The sequence below is a fragment of the Theropithecus gelada genome, chromosome 5 (genome assembly GCF_003255815.1).
Source record: "Theropithecus gelada isolate Dixy chromosome 5, Tgel_1.0, whole genome shotgun sequence".
Classification (NCBI taxonomy): domain Eukaryota; kingdom Metazoa; phylum Chordata; class Mammalia; order Primates; family Cercopithecidae; genus Theropithecus; species Theropithecus gelada.
Window position 1 is genome coordinate 91,441,329 of NC_037672.1, and position 21,768 is coordinate 91,463,096.

Consider the following 21,768-nt stretch of genomic DNA (forward strand, 5'->3'; position numbering starts at 1 on the left):
GCAGCCGTAATAAAGTACTACAAACTGGATAGCTTAACAACAGAAATGTATATTGTCTCATATTTATGGAGGCTGGCGTGTGAAATCAAAGTGCCAGCAGGTTGGTTCCTTCTAAGGGCTGTGAGGAAGAACCTGCTCCATGCCCCTTGCTTAGCCTCTCGTGTGTACTGAAAATCTTTTGTGTTTCTTGGCTTGTAGAAGCATGGTTCTGCTCCCTGCCTTCGTTGTCACATGGCATTCTCCTTGAGTGTATGTCTCTGTTCAAATTTCCCCTTTTTAAAAGGACACCAGTTATGTGGATTAGGGTCTTCCCGATCCTAACTTAATTAATGTGATCTGCAGTGACCTATTTCCTAATGAAGTCACCTTCTGATGTGTGTGGGGTTAGGACTTCAACATGAATTTTGGGGGATATGATTCAACCCATAATACTAGGCCTCTGCACATACAGCTCCTGCCTGGAACATTCATGCCTCTCTGGTAACCCCCCTCCCCTCTTTCTCTAGCTGGCTTCTCTTTCTTTACTTATTTATGTGTTGAGTGCATTCTGTTTGTCAGGTCTTCATCTATGCACAAGGGAACACAACAATGAATATGATAGGAAAGACTCCCTAGTACCGTATATTGCAGGAATAGAAAATAAACTAGTGTATAAAATAGGTAGTATGTCAGATTGTGGAGAGTAATGTGAAGAAATGTAAACAGGGTAGGGGGCATAGGATTGCCAAAGGGGTGAGGGAGTTGAAATTTTAAAAAGAATATGATTAGGAAAGAACACCACCTCGAAAGAGTTGGTAGCAATTGAGCAAAAACTAAAGGAATGAGACAGTAAGACTTCCTGTGTCTGTGGGAGGAGCTTCTCGGGCAGCAGGCCCCAGCGTAGACATCCTAAGGCAAGAAATGCTTTGATGCGTTTTAGGAACAGCAAGGAAGCTCCTAAAGCTGGGTCCCCATGCACATGGGCAGAGGGTGGGAGATAAGGCCAGCAAGGTTAAATGGGAGGCTTTAGCAGTATTTCTGGTAAGAGCTGTTGGATGCAGCTTAGATGTTACTTCCTTGTTGAGTTTTTCCATAGGGGCCCCTTTTGAGTGCTCCAGGAGCGCAGAGAATTTGCCCTCAGTGGACCTGTTATACTGTGTCCTCTTAGCTTGTATTCCCACTTTGTGCACTCAGGGCTGGGACCAGGTTTATCTTACGTACTTACCATTTGGTCACTTGGCACATTGTAATACTTCAGTGAGCGTCTCAGTGAATTATTAACCAATTTCAAACCTTACAGAAAGTTCTTGTAATCTTTGTATAGTTTAATCTAACGTCTGTAATCATTTTCTTTGTTTGCATTATCTTTTTACTAGACTGTTAAAAATGAAGTGAATGTTCCCTGTTTGAAAAATTTTGTGGAGATGCTTTATCAGACTACTTTTGAACTGAGCTCAAGAAAGAAGCATTCATTGGTATTAAGAAACATTTCAAACCTTTTCATATTTAATTGGGATTTTTATAATTGATTTATGAATTCAGTGGAGATTAAAGAGAATGGTAAAATCTGAAATTATAAAATCCCTGAAGTGCAATACAAGGGCAAGTTTTACATACATATTTTTTGCATTGCTCTATTTAAATGTTCTGTTCTTAATTTTACTAGCTCTGCGTTTGTTGAGTTGTTCAGACTTCCTTCTAGGTAGTCATGCATTGCTTAATAATAGAAATATGTTCTAAGAAATGTGTCGTTAGGCTATTTCATTGTGCAAACATCGTTGAATGTACTTACACAAACCTAAATTGTATAGCCTACTACACACCTAGGTTATATGGTATAGCCTATTGCTCCCAGGCTGCAAACCTGTACAGCATGTTACTGTACTGATTACTGTGGGCAGTTGTAACAGAATAATATTTGTGTATCTAAACACAGAGAAGGTACAGTAAAAATACGTTGTAACCTCAGGGGATCACTGTCATAAAGTGATTTTAGCAGCTGTTTTCTGTCTGTTTACATCTTTTCTATTCAGAGAGTAAAGGCATTTTTTTCTACCTGTCTGTTTCACATAACTTTTATGTAGCTTGGAGAAGGTTTGGAGAATTGGTCAAATATTTGACCATCTAAACTAGAGATACAGTAATAGTAAACATGGATTGTGCCAGGCATTGAACTAAGTACTTTGTACTTTTTTTGTCTTACTTTAAGCTTCACAACCCTGTAAAATATTTGTGATTATTGTCCTTCACTTTATGTGTTTGGAAAGTGAGGCTTAGAGTACTTAATGTAGCCATCGGGAAGTTACATATTTGACAAACAGAAAGCTAAACCTTTAATGCTGTCTGTTATCTGATCCCAGGGACTAGTCATAACCACAAAATGGATGAGGGACTAATGGGTTGAGGGAGAACTAATAGCATGTTCTAACTCAGAGAGGTATGCTCAGTCAAGGAATTTTCCTCATAGAAAATTTACCCTTTATCTTTCTGTGTTGGATTATTCTATGAGATTGTATTTCTTATTACAAATTGGAAAACTGCTTAAAAGATTTGTTTCCTTGCTTATGAGAATAAATGAAATATAAAATTTAAAAGTCCAGTGCTTTTCGATGAAAAATGTTAATTCTGTCTTTTCCCTGTCTCCTATAGGCTTTGTATCCGCTAATTACCTGCCTTTTATGTGTCAGTCAGAAACAATTTTTTTTAAATAACTGGCATATTTTCCTACAGAACTGTTTGTCACATTTAAAGGTAAGATGTAATCACACTTCTGATGTGTAAATACTGACTGGTATATTTTGTTTATGCAATAAATTGGTTATAAACAGTGCATAATGAAACTTTTGTTACTATTGGTATACTTGAATAGTAACACTTTGCCACATTCCTTTTCTTATACATACTTTATTTCTTCTGTAGGGAATCGTGTATAGATATGAGTAAACTTTTGATTGAAAATTTAGTTTGTCCTAATGAATGCAAAATTGTACATTTTTTAGTGATATTTATCTTAAATCTAGGAATATTTGTTAATTCTTTTAGAATTATAGAGTATTAATCTCACAAAACCTTCTAGATACTTATTTTGTCTTTTGAGAAAATCAGTAATGTTGGTTTAAGTCTGAGCAATATGAGAAAAAGCTTTGATAATATCAGTAAATTCACATTTAAATATGCCCAGCCATATCTAAAAGTTGGTACTGGATCCGCACAGATGTAAAAGCTCCTGAAATGATTCTGACTTGAATGAAAGGGTACTTGTCACTAACATTATTTGGCACATCCATATTCAGCCTTTCTTAGTCCTGAAAACAAAACTGTGAGAGATAGAAGGATCATTTTCTTCCCAGGATGCTCTGCTGGCAGGATCCTCTTTTCTTCTCTGGGGAGGAACACAATTCTGACAAAGTGTGGGAATATTCTTCAGCTGCATGTCGTGTGAATGCTTGATTTGAATATTCTTTTGATATATACTTAGATGAGCCTATTTGAGTATTTGCTTGCGAGTTATAGAAATATTGCAGACATGACATTCCATTTCCTGGCATTCCTCTAAGTTAGATTTGAGACTGAAAACCTTATACTTTGAAGATAACGGAACCAAGGCAGATAGAGTAAGTGACTTGTCTCTGGCTATGCAGCTTGTTGTGCTATTGTAGAAATAGGACTGGCTCTTCTTTCATACTTCAGGAATGATCCACTGGATGTTATCCTGTACGTCTTTTTCATGATTTTATGTATCATTTTCAAAACTGCCTCAGTTTCTTAGGTATACGGGATATATGCTACTTTGAGAAATGTTTTTGTCTATTTTCCTTCTAGATAAACATTGATATTACTCATGTTTGGATGAGAATTTATATACCTTCTTTGACTATTTATGAAAATTTCCAGGGCCAAATCAAATTGATTAAACTCTTTATGTCATGCAACCAGGAAATAAATTTTATTTAATTAATTACATTATACTTGTTTCTGTTCTTAGTTTTGGTAATTTGTACAGATATAGGGACTAAAAGAGAATTGATCATTTTTCTGAATAGTATGGTTTTTCATACATTCATTAAAATATTTTTAAGATACACATTTAAATGTTTCTGGAAGACTGCTTTGTTTCATGACAGTTCATACTTTTCTGTTGCTTGTTGGAATTTTTATATATATACGTTTCACCTAACATATTTGCAATACTTCACAGTACCTTAACTTTTTTTGTCTTAAGGCTTTCATTTAAATGCTCTGTTTTCTTTGAACCCTTACCTCCTGTTAAATATTTCTGGCATATTGTTCATTTTCATTAATGGCTATGTCAATCTGCCAGGCTAAAGGAGATAAGAACCACTTAGCATGAGGATTTGAATATAATTGTCTTGGCCATTAACCCTTAACTTACATTAAGGCTCTATTCAGCAGAAATTTTATGAATTGGCTCATGTTTATTAAGTCTTAGATAATGTGGCTGCTCTGTGTAGTTGAGGTAAGGAGTTGAGCCTTGAAGGAAAAGCTATGCTAGTTATCTGTTGTAACAGTTATTTATTTTAGGTATAGGGAAAATTGATCCAAGATAAAGGCGTTACCTAAATTATTTTGAGATCCATTTAATCTCTTGATACTAAAAGCCTAAAACAATTTCCTTTTATTAGACCTATACCTTTTTTTTTTTTTCTTTTTGAGATGAAGTCTCACGCTGTCACCCAGGCAGTAGTGCAGTGGCATAATCTTGGCTCACTGCAACCTTCACCTCCTGGACTCAATTGATTCTCCTGCCTCACCCTGCTGAGTAGCTGGGATTACAGGCGTCTGCCACCACCCCCCGCTGATTTTTGTATTTTTAGTAGAGACGGGATTTCACCATATTGGCCAGGCTGGTCTCAAATTCCTGACCTCAAGTTATCCCCCTGCCTCAGCCTCCCAAAGTGCTGGGATTACAGGTGTGAACCACTGTGCCCAGCCTAGACCAATACTTCTTATGACTGGTTTTTATTACTTTTTAGGATGCTGCATCCTCTAAGTACAGAATCTCATTTGATTTTTACTGTACATGAGGCTGAAAGAAGACAAACAAGTAACCCATGTTTCGGGAGCCAGCATGGATTTGTGTCCATATTCACATAGTTCCATAGCTCTTGCTCTTCTGGTCCACCATGTTACTTCTGAATGTAGTATAAGGAATGTTGTTGGATATAAGCACTGAATATTTTAAGAAAACATGTTAGCAATAATTTGAGGATATTAAAAAGGCATTATTCTCTAGAATCATAAGAATAAATATGATGAAGTTCAAGACACCTTATGATATTACAGTTTTAAAAAATTATCATACCAGGTTTTAAAGTTGATGACCATGAAAAATGAGCTTTATCCCTATATGCCCATAAATAGCTTGTGACACAGTGTCAACATTATTTTCACTGAAAAGTTAAATCTTTAATTTTTGTCCCAAGCAGAATTTGGTAGTCTCCCATTCCCATATCTATATCAATTTAGGTGCTTGTGTGAAAAGTGATTATTTAAAGTTTCTGGAGAATTATTAAGAGAGATAGGTAAATAACAAGAGTAGATATCATAGGAAAATAATTTGGAGTTTTTTTCAACAATCTATACTTATTTTCATTAAAAAATTTAAAGTTGTTTGAACTGAAATACAGTGCTTTAAGAAAAATTCTAAGAAAAATTAGGGAGTTAAAACTTTGTTTTCTCTTAGTTGGAATATTATAGGTGTATCTCACATGATGCCCAAATCGTGAAATTTTTTTTTCTTAGTGTTTTTGGCCACTGTCTTGGACATTTCAAATTTCTTCTAAATAGAGACCTTGGTGAAGAGCTATCTTGTTTTGTGCTTATTTTCATCTAACATGCATGTGCTGCATCTCATGTTTATGTTTGCTGTCTCACATTGCTTTATTTAGATGCCATCTAACAACAGTATCAGAAAACAAATAGAAACACTCCAGGTGAGTTGTGTAAACATTACAAAGTAAAATACTGCTTTATTTCCTTTAAGCGTGGCATTTGTTTTTCCTTTTCCCATTGTTGCATTGCATGTCTAATGTATTTATTCCAACCTGCTTCTAGTATTTTAAGAGAAGAGTAGCACACAGCAGAAACATTCTTTAGAGGGGTTAATATCAGTGTAGCCCCAAGAAGTTGAATTTAAGAAATAGAACTGATACTGAATGCTGATTCTTCACCAAAATTCCTAATTTTAAAATATTCTATTTAACAAACATTTTCTAGCTGTTATAAATGAAAATGTTTTAAAAATTTCCAGTGAAATTAAGAGATAGTAGCTTAGATTTTGAATATAGTTTGTTGTTGTTTTTATTTTTAATTTTTGTGGGTACATAGTAGGTATATATATTTACGGAATACATGAGATGTTTTGATACAGGCATGCAATGTGAAGTAAGCACATCATGGAGAATGGGTATTCATCCCCTCACGCATTTATCCTTTGAGTTACAAACCAAGTATACTCTTTAAGTTAATGGAATACAATATTGACAAATTAATTTTTAAAACTTTATCCTATTGATTTGGGTTTTTTTTTGTTTTTTTTGTTTGTTTGTTTTAATTTTTTCAGAGAGAGAGTCTTACTAACCCAGGCTAGACTCCGAACTCCTGGGTTCAAGCTGAGACTACAGGCTTGCACCACCATGTGTGGCTTTACTGGTTTGGGTTTTAAACAAATCATTTTTTTAGTTCACAGTAGAAAAAAAGGAAGAAACATTAAAATGATGGTGGTCAAAGACTATATATTACTGACATACCAAAATTTTGTTTTATATTAAGTTCATTAGATTTTTATTTGTATAATTATTCAAATTAGATTGAATATCTTTGTTTAAAGCTCAGATAAATTTAGGATGATTTTATTATTCAGACATATAGCAGCATTGTAGCAGCTGAAAAAATAATAATTGATTTTTATCACTTCTCACCTTGCTGTTTTGTCATTGTGTGAATGCCAGCTTTGTTTGAAAATCAAGTTTTTTCATGCCAGATACCTCATCACTTAAGATAATCCAAATACTTTTATATTTAATCATTCATATGGTAACAGTTTTTATGTAGAATAGAACTTAAATATTTTTAATGTATTATTTTTAATAATATTTTGAAATTACAGTTTAACAGTATGAAAGTGTTATTTCATGTGTACCTAAAAACTAATGGGACTTATTTAAGACTTTATTTTTTTAGAGCAGTTTTAGGTTCACAGAAAAATTGAGAGGAGGGTACCGAGATTTCCCGTGGGTAAATTTCCCTACCCCCCTCATACCTAGCTTCCCCCATAAGCAGCATCCCCCTTCAGAGTGATACATTTGTTAAAACTGGTAAACATACATTGACACATCTTTATCACACAAAGCCCACAGCTTACATTAGAGTTTGCTCTTGGTGCGTTGTACATTCTATGGGTTTGGACAAATGTATAATGACATGTATCTACCATTATAGTATCATGCAGCGTATTTTCGCTGCCCTAAAAATCCTTCATCCTTCATTTATCTCTACCTTCCTAACTCCTGGCTGAACTATTTTGACATGTGATATCTTAGATTTAAATGATAGAAAAGAAAATTATGTTTTCTTAAAGACATTACTACAGAATGCTTGGTTGTTATATTTGTAGTATACATTATATGTTACTTTAGTTACATTAGTAGCAAACATAATTGGAAATTACTGGGGTAGTATATTTGAAATTTGGGATCATTATGGATCTGGCAGTGGAGAGAGGGATTGATACTGAGAGTCTAATCAGCACAGTAACTGATTCTCCATTTTTAATTATGTCAAATCTTTATCCAAATAGATGTGAAAATCTAAAATGTAAATTCACAACAATTAGTACATCTTAAAACTAATCAATGGATGTATAGTTTCTCTGAAAAAAGGAGATTATTAGCTACATTTCAAAATTTACAATTAAATCTCATTGCTTTATTGGTCATTTGAGGACTTTATTTCTTACAACAGCTAGAATGAAGAAAAAGTTCGCTGATCAAATTGTAATTGAAATGGAATGACTGTCTGATTCTAAATAATAATAATTTAAATAATGTCCTCATTCTAAATAAAAATTATAACACTTAATAGTCAATGAACGTTTAATACATGCCAGGTACTCTTCCAAGTGCTTTACAGATCCTAACTTTACCTCTGAGGTAGGTACCCTATTTTCTCCATTTTAGAGATGAGGAAATTGTGACTCAGAATAATATAACAATGCCCAAGGATGGAGCTTGGATTTAGTCCCTGTTTTTCCCAGTTTTAGAGTTCGTGCTCTTAACTCACTATTCACTCGTAAGGATATACACTTCATAATATTCTGCATTATTTCGTAAATGCAAATGACTATAATACCATTTGGTGTTCCGAATTTTAACTGTATATGGGCTACAAATGAATTATGCCAAAAATGAATGATCCTTTTTCAGTCGTTACGTCAGTATTGGAGTGTGAACTGTTTATCATCAAGTAAGTTTGTGTGTATAATTTTAGAATTCTTAGAAATACTACTATAATTTTATTTACTAAGTAAAATTTAGTAAATAAAATTTTAGTATTTTCTTTTGAAAGTATAAGAAAGGACTCAGTTTCCACATTTATGGTTACTTTCGAGCCATATACTTACCCTATGCCAAATACGTACCTGTGTATTTAAATCTATTTTAGACTGAATACAAAAAAGATGGGCTTTTAGTTGTTGACAGAGAATATGTTTGCTCTTAAGTGATTGCAAATATTTTAATAAATTTATTTTTATTCTCTTTTGTTTTCAAACAGAATAAAGATCCTAAAATGTCTCGAGTTGCACTGGAATCTTTGTATAGATTATTGTGGGTTTATGTAATTAGAATAAAATGTGAAAGCAACACTGTAACTCAAAGGTGAGTATCTTTGCTTTAAAGTGCATTAAAAATAAATTCTTGTTTTTAAAAAAACACACTATTGGGAATTTTAGTAAACATTATACTTTGTGGGTGAAATATGAATTCTGTCAATATATTATGAAGAATAGGAAGAACTTTTTGCTAATATGCCGTTGATGTCGTGATCTCATTATGACTAGATCTTTTTCCCTGTAGTCGTCTTATGAGCATAGTGTCAGCACTTTTTCCAAAAGGCTCACGAAGTGTGGTTCCTCGTGACACACCTCTCAACATATTTGTGAAGATTATTCAGTTCATTGCTCAGGTGAGTGCTTCACCTCATAGTATGTATGTATGTAAATTGTTAGAGTAATCTATTGTAATCACTTGGAGCTTTGAAATTTTTTATGCATCTAAAAACATAACACAACATTGAATAAGTTTATTTCATTAATCTACACACTTGTAGATAGAAAGAAAACCCACCGGTGGAAGCACTTTTTTTTTTCTTTTATTATTATCCTTTAAGTTCTAGAGTACATGTGCACAACGTGCAGGTTTGTTACATATACATGTGCCATGTTGGTGTGCCACACCCACCAACTCGTCATTTACATCAGTTATAACTCCCAGTGCAATCCCTCCCCCCTCCCCCCTCCCCATAATAGGCCCTGGTGTGTGATGTTCCCCTTCCCGAGTCCAAGTGATCTCATTGTTCAGTTCCCACCTATGAGTGAGAACATGCGGTGTTTGGTTTTCTGTTCTTGTGAAAGTTTGCTGAGAATGATAGTTTCCAGCTGCACCCATGTCCCTACAAAGGACACAAACTCATCCTTTTTTATGGCTGCATAGTATTCCGTGGTGTATATGTGCCACATTTTCTTAATCCAATCTGTCACTGATGGACATTTGTGTTGATTCCAAGTCTTTGCTATTGTGAATAGTGTCACAATAAACATATGTGTGCATGTGTCTTTATAGCAGCATGATTTATAATCCTTTGGGTATATACCCAGTAATGGGATGGCTGGGTCATATGATTTTTCTAGTTCTAGATCCTTAAGGAATCGCCATACTGTTTTCCACAATGGTTGAACTAGTTTACAATCCCACCAACAGTGTAAAAGTGTTCCTATTTCTCCACATGCTCTCCAGCACCTGTTGTTTCCTGACTTTTTAATGATCGCCATTCTAACTGGTGTGAGATGGTATCTCATTGTGGTTTTGATTTGCATTTCTCTGATGGCCAGTGATGATGAGCATTTTTTCATGTGTCTGTTGGCTGTATGAATGTCTTCTTTTGAGAAATGTCTGTTCATATCCTTTGCCCACTTTTTGATGGGGTTGTTCGTTTTTTTCTTGTAAATTTGTTTGAGTTTTTTGTAGGTTCTGGATATTAGCCCTTTGTCAGATGAGTAGATTGCAAAAATTTTCTCCCATTCTGTAGGTTGCCTGTTCACTCTGATGGTAGTTTGTTTTGCTGTGCAGAAGCTCTTTAGTTTAATTAGATCCCATTTGTCAATTTTGGCTTTTGTTACCGTTGCTTTTGGTGTTTTAGACATGAAGTCCTTGCCCATGCCTATGTCCTGAATGGTATTACCTAGGTTTTCTTCTAGGGATTTTATGGTTTTAGGTCTAACATTTAAGTCACCAATCCATCTTGAATTAATTTTCATATAATTAATTAGTAAGGAAAGGATCCAGTTTCAGCTTTCTACTTATGGCTAGCCAAATTTCCCAGCACCATTTATTAAATAGGGAATCCTTTCCCCATTTCTTGATTTTCTCAGGTTTGTCAAAGATCAGATGGCTGTAGATGTGTGGTATTATTTCTGAGGGCTCTGTTCTGTTCCATTGGTCTATATCTCTGTTTTGATACCAGTATCATGCTATTTTGGTTACTGTAGCCTTATAGTATAGTTTGAAGTCAGGTAGTGTGATGCCTCCAGCTTTGTTCTTTTGACTTAGGATTCTCTTGGCAATGCAGGCTGTTTTTTGGTTCCATATGAACTTTTAAGCAGATTTTTTCAATTCTGTGAAGAAAGTCATTGGTAGCTTAATGGGAATGGCATTGAATCTATAAATAACCTTGGGCAGTATGGCCGTTTTCACGATACTGATTCTTCCTGTCCATGAGCATGGTATGTTCTTCCATTTGTTTGTGTCCTCTTTTATTTCACTGAGCAGTGGTTTGTAGTTCTCCTTGAAGAGGTCCTTTACATCCCTTGTAAGTTGGATTCCTAGGTATTTTATTCTGTTTGAAGCAATTGTGAATGGAAGTTCATTCATGATTTGGCTCTCTGTTTGTCTGTTACTGGTGTATAAGAATGCTTGTGATTTTTGCACATTAATTTTGTATCCTGAGACTTTGCTGAAGTTGCTTATCAGCTTAAGGAGATTTTGGGCTGAGATGATGGGGTTTTCTAAATATACAATCATGTCATCTGCAAACAGGGACAATTTGACTTCTTTTCCTAACTGAATACCCTTGATTTCGTTCTCTTGCCTGATTGCCCTAGCCAGATCTTCCAACACTATGTTGAATAGGAGTGGTGAGAGACAGCATCCCTGTCTTGTGCCAGTTTTCAAAGGGAATTTTTCCAGTTTTTGCCCCTTCAGTATGATATTGGCTGTGGGTTTGTCATAAATAGCTCTTACTATTTTGAGATACATTCCATCAATAGTGAATTTGTTGAGAGTTTTTAGCATGAAGGGCTGTTGAATTTTGTCAAAGGCCTTTTCTGCATCTGTTGAGATAATCATGTGGTTTTTGTCTTTGGTTCTGTTTATATGCTGGATTACGTTTATTGATTTGCGTATGTTGAACCAGCCTTGCAAGGTGGAAGCACTTTTAATTGAAGATGGATAAACAACATATCTCATAATCCTAATCTTAGTGCATTTACTAATTATCTCCTGAGTATCTTGAAGGATTTCTTAGAAAACTATTTTCATAGTCTACATTAATCTCGGTTCTTAGGTACTGATAATAGAATCCACTGTAGCTAGTGAAACCCAAAGGGATCTTGAAAGGAATATAGATAGCTCAGAGAATTTATAGTAGGGCTGAAGAAACGAACTCTAGTCTGAACGACAAAGAGGAAGCTACCACCTTGGCCAAAATGAAACAGCCACCAGACAAGGAAGTCACCACATGTGGGTATGCTTCAGAATCATGCAGCGTCTGCTAAGGTCCTCACCAGTAAAATAGATTCATTTCTCCCTGTCTTCCTCCTCCTCTTTACATATCCCAGTTCCCAAAGAGACTCACATGATTATATCACTTGGCAGGGTTTGAATTATATCCTCAAGTTTTTTGTTATATGGGATCCTGAGAAGTACAAGTTTAGCTTTCTAGCCTTTGCAGTAAAGGAAGGATTATTAGAGGGGGATTAAATGAGTGTTAATGAGCCAATACAAGGTTTTGGTTACATTTCCTTTTGGGACATCCACCTTGGAGAAACATAGGTAAGGTTACCTCCTCAACATGGGAAAATGCTATGATTCCAGAATATTAATTTTATTCTCTTTCAACTGAAACTGTAGCAATCTAGATGATCCATAATACAATTATTTTTGACAGTGAAGAAATAAAGAATATTTAAACAGAATTAGTACATTGTTATTTACTAGAGTACAAAAGTAATGATAATCGGATAAGTATAACAGTATCAGTAAGATTGATAAAAGCAAATTGTGCTTTAGATCAAGTGTTCAGAAAACTTGCGACATTAGATTGCATCTGTTCTTTTTTTCCAGAATTGTACCCACTCCCTTGAATTAGTTACCTTCCTCCAGCACTCCACCAGAATTATAAAACTCCTTTCAAACATCGGTTAATCTTGTTAGTTAACTTTTTTACCCCCTGGGAGATTTCCTTCCTAGAGCCCCATTCTTCCTGACCCAATATGAACTCACTGCTCTCTAGGCCTGCTGCCTGGCTGTTGTCTTGGGACTTCCTTTCATTGTCATCCTAGGAATTCTTTCACTCTGAATTTAATATGATTTTGGTGAATGAATGTTTAAAACTTTTATTCTGTTGGTTTGGGTATTAAATTATTTGGTAATTAAATAATATAATCATGTATTTTGACCTTAATTTATATGTATTTTTCTTCTGTTCAACTATGAACTTTTTTAGGGCACAAACCTATGTTGTTGTCATTGTATGTTATATTTATAATTCTTAGCGTGATGCCTAACACATAGTGGAAAGTTATAAGGATTTTTTTTTTTTTTTTTTTTTTAAGGAACGCTTGGATTTTGCAATGAAAGAAATAATATTTGATCTTCTCAGTGTTGGAAAATCTACTAAAACTTTCACCATTAATCCAGAGGTAAAAAAAATTATAATGTAATAATGTAAAATCCTATACTTTTTTTTTTTAAGAGCATGATTTCTGGAATCAGAACTCTTAGATTCAAATCCCAACTCTACTTCTAATAGTAGCTGTGATTCAGGACAAGTTACTTAACCTTTCTAATAGCTGGCCAAATGATTTAATAATAGGTTTTTTTTTTTTTTTTTTTGAGACAGAGTTTTGCTCTTGTCGCCTAGGCTGGAGTGCAAATAATAGTGTTTAAGTGTGGTAGAAAATAATAAAGAGGCCGGGCGTGGTGGCTCATGCCTGTAATCCCAGCACTTTGGGAGGCCGAGACAGGCGGATCACCTGAGGTCGGGAGTTTGAGACCAGCCTGATCAACAGGGAGAAACCCCGTCTCTACTAAAATACAAAATTAGCCGGGCATGGTGGTACATGCCTGTAATCCCAGCTACTAGGGAGGCTGAGGCAGGAGAATCGCTTGAAGCTGGGAGGTGGAGGTTGCAGTGAGCCAAGATTGTGCCATTGCACTCCAGCCTGGGCAACAAGAGCAAAACTCTGTCTCAAAAAATAAAAATAAAAATAAAAATAAATAAAGAAAGGAAAATTTTATCAGATTAGTCAGCTCAGCTGGCTCCTGGAAGTTATAACGTGCTTAGGTTTTGTTTGTTTGTTTGTTTGTTTTGCTTCACATTATTTGTATTTAAGGTGTTCTTCAATAAATCTCATTCATTCAACATTTATTGAGCACCTGAAATCTGCCAGGCAGTGTACTAGGTGTTATAGAAAAAACAAAAATTCGTTCCCCCCCGCCAAAAAAAAGTCAACATTAAAAAAGTGATTGTTAATATCCTGCTTCCATGGTCTCATTATTCATAGTAAACTCTAATTCATTCTTTAGACGTTAGATTTTCAGGGTTTTTCAAAATATTTCATAAATTCTTTATTGGAATCTAATTACATTTGAGAATATAAAAAGGCAAAATAGGTGTTATCTGTTTTCTTTTTTCTTATTTATTTTAAATTATGATCTTGATCCTAGATATGTATAGTCAAATCCTAAGATATGTGTTTATGTAGTTAACAATGAGTTGGAAAGATAATGCAGCTTTTCATTTGTAATATTTTTAAGATAGTTTAATAACTATTTCCAGATTTTGAAAGTGAGCAAACACAATTGTTTGTATAGCTGACATACTTAACATGTTGGGGGTACATGTATCCCAGTGGGTGTAGAAGGTAGTTCACTGGAATTCGGGAAGAAAATAAAGCTTTTATTTATACATTTTTTTGGTTTCTACCAACAAAAATGGTTTCCAGCAACAAAAATTATGAAACAAAAGATATTTTCTTGAACATCCGTTTTAAGAAAATATTCACTCCATTGAATAAATTTACTTCTGAAAGTAAGTTTTTTTCTTACTGAAGTTCTCAGACTAGGAGTAAAAAAAAAAATCAGTTCTGGGTTTTTTTTTTGGTGGGCGTGGTGATTGTTATTTATTAGGTTTACTTTGTTAGGATTATCTTAAATCCGTATTTTCTTTTCAAGAACTTTTGTAAGAGCTAGTTTAGTTAAACATAGATAAAATTATCCATTAGCCCATTTAATCAAATACATGCAAATTGCAAGATACTGAAAGAATGTGTAAGTGAAGCTACCTCTGTCAACTCGACTACATTGTGGAGTTTTTCTGCTTCTTTCAAGGTGTCATCTTTGACTATGTGACATGTGACTGACTTTGTGATACTTAGACCAGGGGAGGGCACCAGTACTATGTCGTTTATAAAGATGAGTGAAGCCTAAAATTTTAATCTTACTTAGATAAAAAATATATATAAATAAGAGCTTTATTTTCTTCCCATATTCCATTGAGCTACCTTGCACACCCACTGGGATATGTGTACCCCACTTGAGTGACCACTGGTGTAGATCAAAGATAATGACAGCTCGGGCTTAGATCATAGTGGTGCAGATAGAGGAGCATTCACTGAGAAAAGAAACATTGAGAAGGAATCAAATCTGGGGCAAAGTCATGCATTTGGTTTGAACATGTCTAATCTGAGGCATCCAGGTAGAGGCATGCAAGTAAGAGATGTCAGATGGGTCTGAGGGTCTGAGTTCAGAGAGAGGCCAGGCTTAGAATTTGTGGGTGATCTGGTATGGGTGGTAATTGAAGTCATACAAGTATATGCAGTTGCTTTGGGAGGTAATAAATAATGATAGGAGAAGGCAGCCTAGGAGAACCTTGCCTTGAAGCAGTCTAACATTTAATACCCAGGTAAAGGAGGCCAAACCTGAAATGCAGATAAAGATGACACAGCCAGCAGTGGAACATAGATACCAAAGGAAGGGAGTGTTTCAGGAGAGAACGGGTACTTGACCTTGTCCATGTTGCTGGAAAATCAACTAGCATGCTATAAATAGGCCCGCTGTTTTGAGCAATATGGTCACTGATGAGTGAGAATGGCTTCAGGGAAGTATTTGGGGAAAGTTTCTTCCATTAAGATAGCAAGTATACTTAAGAGAAATGGGATATATTCAGTTGAAAGGAAAATGTTGAAGATGCAAGAAAGAAAAGATGTAATTGGTGCTATAATGTTTCCAAATATGTAAGAACAGATGGGATTCCAACAACTAGGAAGACTGTCACTCCCTCACTATACCAAGAGCAAAAAGGAGGGAGAAGAGGTGCAGGTATAAGTAAATTAGTGTGATTTGTAAAGAGAGATTGAGGAAAGTTGATGATTTTTTTTTTCTTTCTGTGAAGTAGAAGACAATTCATTTGCCTAGAAAGGGGAGGGGACGGGACCATAAGAGGATAGGAGAGTTGAGGAAGAGGATTGCTATAAGCCTTAGAGACAGTAAGGAAGCCGGTCAGCCTCAGAAGTAAGTGAGTGGCATTTGGGGATTTGATATTAAAGCAAACTCTAATGCTTGGGCTGGTTAAAAATGTTGGACAGAAAGGTTAGTGTTCCTTCTATCTTCCTTCCTTCCAGCCCCCCGCACTCTGATGTTACTGATGAAATATTTCTAACATGCAAAAAGGGTAATTTATGACACTTATCTCTTCCTTTTGAATTTTTTTTCCTTTGAAGAGAATGAACATAGGCCTCAGAGTCTTCCTTGTAATAGCAGACAGTTTGCAGCAGAAAGATGGCGAACCACCCATGCCAACAACAGGAGTTATTCTTCCCTCAGGAAATACTCTTCGTGTAAAGAAAATTTTTCTCAATAAAACCTTGACAGATGAAGAAGCAAAAGTCATAGGTTAGTTTAACTGAAGTTAAATAAGTTGCTTTGTAATACAGTTTAATATTCTTTTATAAAAGTCTGATCAAATCTAAAATATATATAAATTTGCCTAATACAGTTTTTCCAGTATATACAGCTGTACAAAATGAATACTTTTATTTGTTTATTTACTTTTTTGAGATAGAGTCTCACTGTGTTGCCCTGGCCGAAGGGCATTGGCACAATCTTGGCTCACTGTAAGCTCCACCTCCCAAGTACAAGTGATTCTCATGCCTCAGCCTCCCGAATAGCTGGGACCACAGGCGTGCACCGCCACGCCTGGCTAATTTTTGTATTTTTAGTAGAGATGGGGTTTTGCCACATTGGCCAGGCTGGTCTTGAACTTCTGACCCCAAGTGATTTCACTTGCCTCAACCTCCCAAAGTGCTGGGATTAGAGATGTGAGTCACTACATTCAGCCCACAGTGAATACGTTTTTTTGATAATAGTCATGAGTCTTCATGTTAAGAGTTTTCCAGTTAAATCTTTATTTTATCACAGGATCCTATTCACTGCATTCTGTCCTTTCTTCAACTTAATTTTAGTCCCCTGCATAATTTTCACATAATTTCTCCAATTAGTCAAATATGCTGAAGCTGATCATCAGGGAGATATGTCACAGTTGAAACCCGTTTTGTGGCAACAGTAAGCTAATATCACTTAAAGATTATTAGGCTTTTACTATAGAAAGTAAGTATTCTTTATCTAATTTCAGATATTTTATAACTGTGAAGTTTTTTCCCCTAGGAATGTCAGTTTACTATCCTCAAGTAAGAAAAGCATTAGATAGCATCCTCAGACATTTGGACAAAGAAGTTGGGAGACCAATGTGTATGACCAGTGTGCAGATGTCTAATAAGGAGCCTGAAGACATGATTACGTATGTAGTAAATTATTTGCCTTCATTGCTATTTCAGTTTTTCTAAGACAGTACGGGTGGTTCTTGCTTACCTGTCTCCTTACTTTGTCTTTGGAGTTCTTCCATGTTTCCATCTGCTGCAGTTTTCAATACAGTGATTCCTTCCGTGCACTCAGTTTTATTCTTTAAAGTGCTGTCAAACTGGTATAGATAGCAAAACTCACTCTGGATCCCAGTCTGGTGTGTTGTCAATGACAAGGCCCCACACTTACTCCGTGAGCAAAATATGAATCCTAGGTACCCCGGATGTATGTGGGCGTGATTGGTTTATTACGTCAAATAAATGCTTTTACTGCCAAAGCCCTAGTTAAAAAAAAAAAAAAATCTTGAAAATCTGAACTCTGATTATTTTTGACCCCTAGGAACTAAGGGGTGATATAGAGAGGAATAGCATGAGTAGTTTTTTTGGAAACAGTACCTCATCCCACCCCACCCCTAGGGCCTTGTCATTATTTGTCATCTCAGCATCTTTTTTTCTTGTTAGGGACTTCCTCCTCAGGAAACTGTATGTTATGGCAGTAACTTATTTTATTTGCTAGAAAACATCTACATATTCTCTGTAAGGGAGGAGATTCTTTTGGATATTAATGTTTGCATTATAGGTCTTAGAATACCAAATTTGATATTTAATCTCTAAATTTATTTAATATACAATTATTATGTACTACTATATGCTAATATCTCTGAGAGTTTCTGTAATGTGAATTTTTTTGCCAATGTTACTTCCTGTGGGAAATCTTGTTTTTCATCATAACCACTTCCCTCATTTAGTCAGTAAGTGTGCTTTCACCCAGTTCCTCTGATACCTATATAGCATATTTCTTCTGTAACTCCATTAACTTTCTCTTCTATTTCAGTGTGCTTTAATTTAGGATCTTTGAGATAGAGAGCACCCTCTCAGTGACTAGGAGAAAAACAAGATAGCAATAAAGATTTTATTACTAACACGTGGGTGGGGGACACTGCACATGTGGAGACCACGCTCACGGAGGTCAGGAAGCATATGTAGAGAGAGAGAAAGAGGCCCATGGGCCGATGACTTTTTTGGGTTGAGCGTGTTATCCAAACAGTTACCTAGGGGTAATTCTAATTGGTGGATTGAAAGCAAGCAGGCATGAGTTCAGGAGGTCATGCTGTGCCTGAGAGGTGGTCACTGGAGCACATCTGCATAGTCCATGTGGGGTACGCAGGTCAGTGGGGCCAGTCAAGTAGGCTGCATCTAAGTATCCATAGGGAGGTGATTACCAGGAAGAAGTTGTGTAAGACAGATACCTGAATCAACCACATTAAAGAACTGGGGGATGGAGTGGGATGTAGAACTGGAAACTGTCTCAAGGGTGACTGCACCCTTTTTCTGGTATGAGAAAATCAAACATTTAAAATGGGTGCCAAAGCAACATAAAATTATAAGAACACACTACACAGTGATGTTACTTTTTCTTTCTTTGTGGTACTTCCTCTTTGTTAGCCAATACCCTCTTTTGATTATCTATTTTTGTAACATGTCATGTGAGTTATCCTGGGAGACCAGGAGGCAACACCATTGCACACTTTGCTGTCTGTGTATGAACTGAATAACAGATGCACCTTGACCAATCACCGACAGCCTTGATGGAAATGACAGTGATTATGATGTGCAGTGTGCTTTATGGACCAAAGAGCCAAAGCAAAGTTTATTTATGCCATTACTTAACATATGGTAGCTTAAATTTCAACTGCCTTTTTGGGGACTGGTATTATTTACCTAAAGTATGGTAACTGAAATTCTTGCATTTTGAAACCATGTAAAAAAAGGACTGGCCATATGAAATCTCTAAAAGGATTAGTGAGTCCATTGCCACTATAACAAATACCCAAGGCTGCGTGTGGTGACTCATGCCTGTAATCCCAGTAATTTTGGAGGCTGAGGCAGATGTATCACCTGAGGTCAGGAGTTCAAAACCAGCCTGACCAACATGGTGAAACCCCATCTCTACTAAAAATACAAAAAATTAGCTGGGCGTGGTGGCAGGTGCCTGTAATCCCGGCTACTCGGGAGGCTGAGGCAGGAGAATCGCCTGAACACGGGAGGCGGAGGTTACAGTGAGCTGAGATCACACCATTGTTGCACTCCAGTCTGGGCAACAAGAGCAAAACTCCATCTCAAAAAATAAAATTAAAATAAAATAAAATAAAACCCAGAACACTGAGAATATCCAAATTCTTTTCTACATAAGGATTATTTTATTAGGCCAACTGAAGAACAATTTAGATGAAAGAAATTTGAAAGGCCTCACCTTCAAATACAGACCAAAATAAAAACCAGTATATTAAGAGGTTAGACATTTAAAATAAATAAAACTATTGAATAACTAGAAGAAAATATAGTAAAATTAAATTGTATTAAGCCTCTAGAGGTACCAGGATTTTCAAAAACCTGGCTTATTTTATTTCATAGAAATTTTAAGTATGTGTATTTATGTGTATATATCACATGCAAGACAAGGACAAACAATATAAACACCTATATATGAGATGAATGTTTCTAAGACCTTTGTTAGTGGAGGATATTAAGTGAAAAACGATGTGGCTAATTTTGTAGGCCCCCCAAAATAACCAGTATTTAGTTATTTAATGATATCAATGTTATTATTTATTATTTTAATATTTATGGGAGGCTAAATATTAAATAATCATCTTAAATATTATAAATAATCTGTTTAACTATTTGTTATGTAATAATGGTTGTAATGCTTCTTGTCTAGTTACTGAAAACCTTTTTGTTTGCTGGCTTTCTTTTGAATTATTTCTGTATTCTTTTGTCCATATATAGACTAATAATTATCTACAGGATTTATATGTATTTTTTTAATATTAAATACATTAACCTTTGGGGGAGGGCTCCCACTTTCTGTAGTTATTTTTCCAAGTTTGATTTCATTGTCTAGCATATGTATTATGTTTCTTATTAAATCCTATTGTATTTTTCAGGGGGGAAAGAAAACCCAAGATTGATTTGTTTAGAACTTGTATTGCTGCGATTCCAAGGTTGATTCCTGACGGTATGAGCAGAACTGACCTCATTGAATTGTTAGCAAGGTAAATGAGGATTACTGTTTGCTATGTTAAGTTTTATGTCTTCTGCTCCTTTATATTTCTAATATACCTTTACCTTTGTTACTGTTATCACTAAAAAGGCGATGATAAAGACATTTCTAATCCTTTGTCTGATTTACTTTCTAAATTTCTATTTTGTCTTTTTTTGTTGTTATTAAACACATTTTCCTCACTAATTTTTAACTTCTCAAGTTCTTCTAGATTCCCCCCACAAATCCTATCTTTCAGTTCCCTATTTTTCCATCTAGTATTCTTTCCTGGGATTTCTGTAACACATTATCCCTTAACATATGGGCATTATCAGTGTATGGTAATTCCCAGTTAGGCAATTAATTATTGTGTTTACTCTTACAGTCATTTCTTTAGTATCTCTGGTGGTAATTAGGTCTCATTTGTGCTTTTTTTCCCCCCATGGCAGAACTGTGGCATTCAAGTTTCTCTCTCTCTTCTATTAGGCATGTCATAGCTCTGTAAAATGAGTACATAACCTGACAACCAAACTTAAATACTAGCTCCTGATTCTAAGTTGAGGCGATAGCCTGTTGAAAACCTGCTTTGCTGATGTAGTTAGGGATTCCCTACATAAGAGATCAGCACATTTTTCTGTAAAGTACCAGATAGTATTTTAGGGTTTTGCAGATCATTATGATCTTTGTAATGGGTCCAATTATACAGTTTGATAGAAGTAAGACCTAGTGTTCAGTAGATCAGTACAGTGACTGTAGTTTACAATAATCTGTTGTACATTTCAAAATAACTAGAAAAGAGTAAAGGTTTCTAACATAAAGAGAAGACAAGTATTTATGGTGATAGATATCCTCGTTACACTTATTTGATCTTTACAAATTATATGAATGCATTAAATTATCACATCTACCACAAAAGCATGAACAACTATTGGGTATCAGTAAAACAAGCAAACACATACTCATCTCTGCCATTATAGTACAGAAGCAGCCATAGACAATAGAGTGTGCATGACTGTATTCCAATAAGCATCTGGCTGGATTTAGCCCTTGAGCCACAGTTTGCCAGCCCCTGTCCTAGATGGACAAAACAAATACAATGACTATAGCAGAGCAGCGATACTTGACTATGTTGAAAGGTGTTTACTTGTTGTTGGGCATTTATCACTTCGGTGTAAGTTAAATTCATAATAAATAAACAATTAATAGACTGTTCCAGCAATCCTTTCTCCACTTCCGAAGCTTTTCACACACCCTGGCACTACTTTATCCTCAACTATTACCTGTTGTGATCAGAGATTTTATGTCTCCTGTG

General features: G+C 35.5%; 1 protein-coding gene across 2 annotated transcripts in view; it reads left to right on the forward strand.

Annotated features, from left to right (window-relative positions):
* The window catches only part of FRYL (FRY like transcription coactivator), a 285,169-nt gene that overhangs the window by 165,462 nt on the left and 97,939 nt on the right, over window positions 1-21,768 (forward strand). For both annotated transcript variants that reach the window (XM_025385755.1, XM_025385754.1), the window contains 8 exons: window positions 1,356-1,454; window positions 2,629-2,730; window positions 8,773-8,876; window positions 9,075-9,183; window positions 13,109-13,195; window positions 16,277-16,448; window positions 17,220-17,352; window positions 20,362-20,469. In XM_025385755.1, coding sequence (XP_025241540.1) covers window positions 1,356-1,454; window positions 2,629-2,730; window positions 8,773-8,876; window positions 9,075-9,183; window positions 13,109-13,195; window positions 16,277-16,448; window positions 17,220-17,352; window positions 20,362-20,469 — 914 coding nt within the window. The remainder of the gene's footprint in view (window positions 1-1,355; window positions 1,455-2,628; window positions 2,731-8,772; window positions 8,877-9,074; window positions 9,184-13,108; window positions 13,196-16,276; window positions 16,449-17,219; window positions 17,353-20,361; window positions 20,470-21,768) is intronic.